Source organism: Drepanopeziza brunnea (genome assembly GCF_022702325.1).
Source record: "Drepanopeziza brunnea f. sp. 'multigermtubi' strain 214-2 chromosome Unknown ctg3, whole genome shotgun sequence".
Lineage (NCBI taxonomy): Eukaryota > Fungi > Ascomycota > Leotiomycetes > Helotiales > Drepanopezizaceae > Drepanopeziza > Drepanopeziza brunnea.
The window spans coordinates 3,222,638-3,231,404 of record NW_027094066.1 but is presented as its reverse complement, the minus strand read 5'-3'; the positions used below and the strand labels follow the sequence as shown (position 1 = coordinate 3,231,404).

Below are 8,767 nucleotides of genomic sequence, written 5' to 3'. Positions count from 1 at the left end.
AAGTAAGTAAGTAAGCAAGCAATTAAGGATTTACTACCTACTTACCTACTTACTTACTACCGTATTCATACCTACCTATACAGTACTTACAGCCTTGGAAAAAAGAAAAAAAAAAAAAAAAAAAAAAAGGCATCTTTCAAATTTGAACCGGTCTGTAGGTCTGTGCAGTGAGTGAGTAAGTGAGTGAGTGAGTGGAGATGGCAGGGCGTTGGGCCGTTCAAAAAGAAGGAAGGAAAGCATCGCTTTACGATTGATTGATTTATGGAGCTGGACTGGGGCCGGTACCGGGGCCGGTATTTATTTATAGAAGGCGGGGGGGGGTGGGGGCGGGGCAGGGACGGTGGGATATTTTTAGATCTACATCTACATCTAGCCCACCTACTACGTAAATCCCAAAGGCCGGAACAAACAGAGTTCCTACGTAATTGAGCGCGAGGGAAATCGCGCGGAGCACCTAGGTCGGTAGGTATCCTGCGTAAGTAGTAGTATGAAACAGCCTACAACCCCCCGCCCCCCGCCTAAACTCTCTTATCCCCTAATTCTGGAACTGCCGAGTCCGTTCTTCGATCGCGCCTCCGAGTTCCTCTTCCGGACAGTATATATATATGTACCGGTATGTATGTACCGGTATGGATGGATGGAGAGTCTCTTACGTACGTACGTGCGTACTTAGCAAGACGGCAGGGCAGGGCAGGGCTAGGCTGGGCTGGGCAGGGCTATAAACGGCTGCATAGCGGTACCGTAAGTAGCTGGCTAGCCTCCTTTTACGTACTGTACCTTTCCCCGCGAACCCACACTCTCAGACCTGCGAGCAAGCTACGGCACCTATCTGAAACGGCGGCGGTGCTGGGGTGGGACGGTGGCGGGGTTGATGTTGATGTTAGTAATATGCGTCATGGTGGCGTGTAAGAATAGCGATAGTAGGTAGCATATGATGGCGTGTAATGGCATGTTGATAATACGATGGCGTCGGATGAGGATGCCCGTCGCTAATCGCTTGGCCAGGACGCGGAGACGAGACAAGATACTTAATAGGGGGATACTGGGCAAGGGGGGTAGAGGGCCTAGCTAGGCATGCTAGATGATCGAATCTGGAAGAGGGCACGGTCACATTCGGTGAGAAGTCAGGAGAATCAAGTCGCGCGCCAGTTTAATATATGAAATTCGAATTCGCAGCAGTACTCTGGAGAAGTCGCTGCAAGAGAATGTAGAAGGTATTGAATTGATTCACACATAGATGACACTTGCATGTCTACCTAAGCCAGCGCATCACTTGTCGTGTCTTTCAGGCTGGGGAACCGCCGTTGCAGAGACCAGCTCTAGTCTTCACATGCATCATCGTCTTCTGGAGTAGGTTCAGATCCGTTCGATGATTTGCTTGGTGTAGAGCCGTCGGTTTCCTCTCCAGTTGGTGGAGTACCTTGAGGGTAGCCATCGGTTTTCTCTCCAGTCGGTGGGGTATCTTCGGTAGAGCCTTTGGTTTTCTCTCCAGTCGATTTGCTGGGTGTAGAGCCGTCGGTTTTCTCTCCAGTCGGTGGAGTACCTTGAGGGTAGCCATCAGTTTTCTCTCCAGTCGGTGGGGTATCTTCGGTAGAGCCTTTGGTTTTCTCTCCAGTCGATTTGCTTGGTGTAGAGCCGTCGGTTTTCTCTCCAGTTGGTGGAGTACCTTGAGGGTAGCCATCAGTTTTCTCTCCAGTCGATTTGCTTGGTGTAGAGCCGTCGGTTTTCTCTCCAGTCGGTGGAGTACCTTGAGGGTAACCATCAGTTTTCTCTCCAATCGGTGGGGTATCTTCGGTAGAGCCGTCGGTTTTCTCTCCAGTCGATTTGCTGGGTGTAGAGCCGTCGGTTTTCTCTCCAGTCGGTGGAGTACCTTGAGGGTAGCCATCAGTTTTCTCTCCAGTCGGTGGGGTATCTTCGGTAGAGCCTTTGGTTTTCTCTCCGTTCGATGATTTGCTTGGTGTAGAGCCGTCGGTTTTCTCTCCAGTTGGTGGAGTACCTTGAGGGTAGCCATTGGTTTCCTCTCCAGTCGATTTGCCTGGTGTAGAGCCATTGGTTTCTTTTCCAGTCGGTGGGGTACCTTGGGGGTAGCCATCAGTTTTCTCTCCAGTTGGTGATTTGCTTGGTGTAGAGCCGTTGGTCTTCTCTCCAGTCGGTGATTTGCCTGGTGTAGAGCCATTGGTTTCTTCTCCAGTCGGTGGGGTACCTTGGGGGTAGCCGTTGGTTTTCTCTCCAGTCGGTGGGGTATCTTCGGGAGAGCCGTTGCTTTTCTCTCCAGTCGGTGGCGTAGCTGGTGTGTACCCAGTGGGTGGTGGTGTACCTTGTGAGTACCCACCAGTGGGTGACCATGTTTCTCCACGGAGGGCAATGATCCTCTCTATCGCCCGCTCGGCAGCGACCATGACCTGGGCCTAAGACACGTGACAAGTCAGCAGGAGTTCCACGAAAGAGCTATAGAGAGAATTGACGTGGCCCCAAGAATATCAGGGCAGTCGAGGATCCGGAGAGGAGGGAAGGGCTTCTGGTTTCGTACCTGAGTGTTTCCAGTCGGCAGATCAGGGTGGAAAGAGGCATCGACAATGAACAGGTTGTCAGTGCCATAGACCTTGGTGTCGAGATCAACAACAGCGGTGCCGTTCCGCCGACCGTCGTCAGAGCCCATCTTGGTGGAGCCCACAACATGATAGCCATTGCTGACCTTCGAGGCGGCGAGGTACTCGGCCGCGGTCATTTCGGCACCGCCAGAGTACACAAGCGGGCTTCCTGGCTGGCGCGCCATCTCGAATACCTCGTCAATGAACATTTCCCAAGCCTTTCGATCGACATCATTGTTTGCCCAAGGCTCCTTAGTGAAATATGTGGCCTGGTCGGGCTTGATCCCTAGCACCCCGGCAGACGTTAAACCGTGGGTCTCGAAGGCCTGGCAGGTAATGGTGTCGTTTACGTTGACCGACATGCAGTGCATTTGAAAGCCGATGGTGTGGCCATCCGTCATGTTGATCTTTCTGAATACGTCAAGGCGTTGCTGAGAATGTGCTAACACGCCCGAGCCGGTCTGGTACAGTGACAGGTCTAGTTCGCTCGGGTTCATAACCTCTTCCCTGCTACGGGCGGTTATACCTCCCGTTACATTGAAAATAAGCGCATAGGTCGAATGGTCCTTGATGCCAACCCTAAAGAGACGGATAATCGTAAGCAGATATCCCCACAGATGTTTCAGGGGCCAGTCTACTCTGGAGACAAGGTGGAAGGGGCAACAGAGACTCAAGAAAATAGATGCTTACCCAACTGGTAAACTGATCCAGTCGCTTTCAGGTACAGTCTAAGGAGCGAGACGTTAGCGAATATCCCCGGCCAGGAGGGTAATTGGGCCCGTCAACTTACCACGCCAGTTGGGCTTGATTTGACGATGTTAATCTGCTCAGTTGGACCAATGCCTGAATTGAATAGAAGTCTAGGTGTTGACATGGAACCAGCAGCGAGGATCACGGCACCACTGGGGTTCAAGTTGATGATCTCCCTACCCGACGCATTCTCTACCTCAACACCAGTGATTGTCGAAGCATTGCGTAGTATACGAATCACTTTGGTATGTAAAGCCAGGGTGAAATCCGGTTTTGCTTGAGCCAATGGCAAGTACGTATGGATAGGGCCGGAGCGCAGCCCGTTGGCAACCTGAATCGTTGTTAGCAGACAAGCTTATAAGGCGGTGAGGCTCGGTGAGGTAGGAAAAGAAACACGGTGAAGTGATCAGCCGCTATCCACTTACGTTGAGTGAAGGGAGACCGTAGACTTGATCTTTGCTGTCGGGGTCATTGACGTAATCAGTATTACTCCATCCGTTCTGCTCGAAAAATGGCTCGAGTACGGCTTGCGTAGCATTATCGTAGGAGATTCCATCATTGGAAGGAATGGTAGTTCCTGGATTTCTTGAATACAGACGTTCCGCGGCAGGTGCTAGGTCGGCCGATTTCCTGCAAAACGAAGTTAGGCCTGTCCTGAAACGAATTTGTGTTTTTTTGAAGAAGCTCGCGGGGACAAGAGGCGCGGGATCAGGTCGCCGCAACCCCAGGGAAATACTTCACTTACCAAGTCTCAGGCCACTTGTCATCAAAGTCAAAGTTGGCAGGACGGATAAAGGCCATCGCATTCACAGCTCCGCCTAGACGTGTCGAGGGTCAGTATCATTGCGAAAGAAGGCACAAGCTATCACTGCCACTCACCTCCACCAAGAGCGCACCCGGCAATCGCAGCAGTGTCTGTGCAGTATGCTTCACCCTGAGTGCCCTCGTTCATGAAACCCCAAACGCCTGGCACGTCATAGTAGGTGAGGGAATTGTTCCAGGGAACAAATCTCTCGCCACCCGACGAGAAGGTGGTTGCCATTCCACGTTCAATGAGAAGAACGGATTTCCCTGTCTCGGTGAGACGCTGAGATGAGATCAGGCCGGATGGCCCACTACCAATGACTATGTAATCGTAGGTAGTGTTGGAAACCGTGGGCGGGGTGGCCGGAGCAGTGTTGTTGCCGTACCCATTCGCCCCCCCGCCTGCGGTTGGGTTAGTTGGGGTCGCTGGGCTATTTGAGTAAGATTGAGAAGCCAGCGCTGCCCACTCGGCAAAAGAAGCTGATTGTGCTGCAGCAAGATCGACGGCAAAAAGCCCGAAGCCCGTATCGTGGTAACCGAGCACCGTCGAGGCATCGGCTGGAGTCGTCACATCTACCGAGGAGGTAGCCCAGCCTAGGTTCGTCGTCGCATCAGCTGCCGCGAACGTGCTGTCATCGCCTTGCAGACATCCCTTGCAGAGAAAAGTCATGGTGAAGTTCGTTGATTCGGTATCATAGGCAGTTCCTTCGGCAATGATTTCCAGAGTGGCGGCTCCGGAGTAAACACCAGGATTTGCATAGCCCGTAGCCAGCCGTAGGGAACCAATGACGGCACCTTCGTTCGGGCGTGCGACGACCATGAGACTGCCTCGCATGGGTCCACCCAGCGAGATACCAGCCCATCCGGCGTTCCCCTTGTGCCAGAGAGTCAGCAAAGCAACAGCACAGGAGCGGGAAGCCCCGAGCGACGAAGTATCTCACCTGGCTGCTAATCCGGCCAATAAAGTCGGATGATGCCGTCGCTGGCATCGCGATGCCGAAGGTGTAGGTACCCTCGCTGATCTGCCTGCGATCCGAGTCAGCACTTTCTGGAGAGAGAGACTTTGCCGAAAAGGGGCACGGCACGTCTTCCGGCTTCCTTCCTGATCACTTACTGGAACGTGATGCCTGTTGCGACATCTTCAAAAGCGGTCGTCTGGGCGAGCGAGCTTCCACCGAGGAGTCCAAAGCTCAGCGCGGCGGTCGCCAGGACATTGTTGCGCATGGTGGGCAACATGTGTAAAAGCGTGGGATGTACAAGAATCGAAGAAGGAAAAAAAGAGTGATGGCAAAGGACACACCGAACAGATGGGGTTCAAACAAAGCACGGGACGGAAATGAATGACACGTCCTGAAGAAGTGATTGAAGAAGAAGAAGAGGACCTTGCAAGTGAGCAGGAAGGTCGGGTCGGTACCGTAGCTGATGTATAAGAAGAAGCCTGGACGGACCTGCGATCCATCTGATGCCGAGTGTGCTGGGATTCGACGGCGGCATGCTTGTCAGTTGTCAGCTGAAGTGCTACTACGTACTATAATGTCGGTAGGAAATCTCGGTAGCTGGGACGTGCTCGAACTCTTTACGTGCGGTCGGGACTCTCGAAAAGAGCTCAAGATTACAGTACCGGGCATGTGTCGTCCGATACCGAGCTGCCGAGCCTTTGACAATAACGGCTTTCTCATTGGCTCTCCCGTTCGTGTTTGCCGGATATTGATCTTCGAATAGATGGGATGGAATGGGTCCGGATGCTGCACAAGCAAGGTCATTCCCTAGGATTCCTTGAGCTCAGGACATGAAACATTTTATTAAGCACATTCGGCAACATTTCATCTCATCCAGGTGGCGCAGTCGACCACCGTTGATGACGGCCGTGATGGCCATTGACCGCGTTGCTGCTTTCTGATTTCTGATGCCGGAGCGTGAAGTTCGAGATGACGGCAGCAGGTGAGAGACGACGTAGAATATGGTAGCGGGGCCAGAGGGCCAGAGCTATGCTAGTTGTCGTAGTACATACTTTCCGTACGGCACTTGCCCCCACGGCTTCCACGGCTTCCATAGCTACTACCACTACTTACCCACCACGGTCTCGATCGAGTGGGCCAGGTGAGTTCCGGGAGTTGTGAGCCACGGACGTTATGCATCACCGACAGAACGGGCATTGGCGGGAGATCCTTGCCGGCAAAGCCCTGGGCCCCATGGCTTCTACTACTATGTACGTAGTAAGTAAGGGGCAATGCGGGGTTAAGCACTGCACCGCCGAAGGTTCAAACAGCAATTTCATCTACAGCAGACAGGCAAGACATACATATAACGGACGGACTTTATCCTGATCAGAGTCCGATGCTTTCGGTCCAGAATTAGTAGCAGCGCTATGCCTATGACGAGAGTCGCAGGCGTCAATGCGAAGGTTATAATTATCCCACACGCAGCAGAAGAACCTTTACAAGAGCATTCGTCGTCTTGGCTTGCTGTCAACATCGTGGCTTGATGAGAACAACGTGCTGACGTGGTCAGTCGATAGCCGAGACGGGATCCGACGCGATCTCCTCATGGCGATGATGGTTCTGGGGTAGCGAGATCCCCGAATCGTCGACCGTATGGTCAGCAGACACGTGAGCTCGATCAAGAGTTTGAACAGAAACCTGCAGGGCGTTTCGCAAATGAAATCTGCAAGTCTCGGTCATCTTGACAAGGGCCGTCCCAAAGGTTAACTCGAGTTAATTTTATCCTAGATTTAAGCCAGGGTGAAAAGAGCGGAAACCTGCTCGTAATCTGCGAGTCTTGCGAATCATTCAAAGTGGGAGTTGACCCCGCCAATTTAGAGATCTTGCTTAGAGTAGGCGAAAGCAATGCATCTTTTTTTCGTACTTTTATAATACCACTAGTTTTACATAAGCTATCTGATTAATAAGAATTGATACTCTGATATTAACGATAATGCCCGCTCATAGAAGTAATCTACACCCCGCTAGTCTATCCGTTTATCCCTATTCCTAAAAACAAATTGAGTCGAATTCAACGCGTTGAAATCTTCGACAAACAATCTGGGGAAAGCCGAAAATAAACCATCGAGAGGCGACGTCCTTTTGAAAATAAACATCCCGTCCCGGTGGTTCCGGACCACTTTTTTTATGTATATATATATATATATATATATATATATATATACATATCTCGACAACCACGCCGCTGACGATACAGTAGAGACTTCTGACCCCCACCGGGCATACCGACTGCAGAGAACAAGCAGATCAGCGATCAAAAAAGGGAACGGGCATTTAAGTAAAAACCCCAAAAAAACCCCCCAAAAAAACAAAACAAAATAGAAATAAAAAAAGGCTTAGTCCGATCAAACAAAGCCAGCGGTGTTACACTCTCGCCAAGGCTAAGAAGCCCTCCCAGGCACCGCTTTTTTTTTCTCCCGGTCCGGGATCTCGGCGCCTCTCGCCTAGGTAGGTAACGCGGTTTCCAAAAACCAAAAAAACAAAAAAGAAAAAAAAAAGAAAAGAAAAGAAAAGAAAAGAAAAGAAAAGAAAAGAAAAGAAAAGAAAAGAAAAGAAAAGGAAACGCACGTAAAGAAACCTCCGAATAAATCGCCGCGGAACATTACTCCCTCTTAAAAAAAACCCCCTGAATCCTCCTGTTTGAAAATCATCGCGAGGGGTGGTGGAGTCCTGCACACCACGGCCTCGAGGCCGGGGCGAGGAAGGTTTTGCGCGGCTGACTGAGGCGCTGGTTCCGCTCGCTGGTCGTGGCGTGGCGTTCTTGCGCGCGGAGCTGTGCTGTGCTGTGCTGTGCTGTGAGCGGATAGTAGGTCGGTTGGTAAGTAGGTCGGGAGGTCGGTCGGGAGGTCGGTCGGGAGGTCGGTGTCCGGGCAGGGGAGTAAACGCGCTTGCTGCGGATTAGCGGGTTAGGTAGGTACCTACTTGTGTAGTACTTGTACCTACTGTGTTGGGTGGTGGGGTGCGCTGGCTGTGTACGGAGGGGGGACTACGAACGAATATACCTACACCTCGGTAGGATTACAGCGTGATACAAGTAACAGTACAGGAATGCGAAGGGGAGCGTCTTCGCTTGTTGTCTTGACTCTTGACTCCGTTTGAGTTTCACTTGGTCTCGTGGCGTTCTTTTCAAAGATGCCTTTGCAAAGTGGTGGGTTGCAAGCCTTCTGTAGTTTTTTTTATTTTTATTTTTTTTATTACGCCGTTTTGAGACCTGCCGAGAACTTGGTACCCACCCGTAAGCAAGACTCGGTATGCGTCTTGCCAGTGCTGGAATTGGAAGAAGCTCTATTCATTCCTCTTCGCGGGCACAAATCCCCCTCCGTGGCTTCAAAGCGATACCGGTACGGACGTGTGGCCTTGGAATACAACGTAGTCTACGGCGGCTGAGGAAAAGGCCTTTTTGCTACGTCCCAGGCATAAGTACGGTAAGTATTACCCCTCGAGGATAGGGTTACCCGGGGGTTTAAAGTGGAAACTAAACTTTGGAGGCACCCTTGAGGGGTAATACTTACCTAGGCCTGTACCGTGGCACCCCCTGGTTACCCTACCCTCGAGGGGTAATACTTACGCCTGGGACGTGGTATATTGAGATGGGCATAAATATTGCACCTACGTAGTACG

The 8,767-nt window shown here is 51.5% G+C and overlaps 2 protein-coding genes across 2 annotated transcripts; both read right to left on the bottom strand.

Moving 5' to 3' along the window:
- Positions 1 to 1,319: 1,319 nt before the first annotated feature.
- Positions 1,320 to 5,369, bottom strand: L3040_002820 (uncharacterized protein; the record flags this gene model as incomplete). The annotated part of the gene is made up of 10 exons (XM_066155694.1): positions 1,320 to 1,996; positions 2,078 to 2,408; positions 2,531 to 3,230; positions 3,282 to 3,319; positions 3,382 to 3,672; positions 3,767 to 3,971; positions 4,087 to 4,159; positions 4,221 to 5,019; positions 5,087 to 5,171; positions 5,260 to 5,369. 10 exons carry the CDS (start codon positions 5,367 to 5,369, stop codon positions 1,320 to 1,322), a joined length of 3,309 nt encoding a protein of 1,102 aa, XP_066012668.1.
- Positions 5,370 to 5,973: 604 nt separating this feature from the next.
- Positions 5,974 to 6,620, bottom strand: L3040_002819 (uncharacterized protein; the record flags this gene model as incomplete). The annotated part of the gene is made up of 3 exons (XM_066155692.1): positions 5,974 to 6,136; positions 6,222 to 6,350; positions 6,448 to 6,620. 3 exons carry the CDS (start codon positions 6,618 to 6,620, stop codon positions 5,974 to 5,976), a joined length of 465 nt encoding a protein of 154 aa, XP_066012667.1.
- Between the last annotated feature and the right edge of the window lie 2,147 nt (positions 6,621 to 8,767).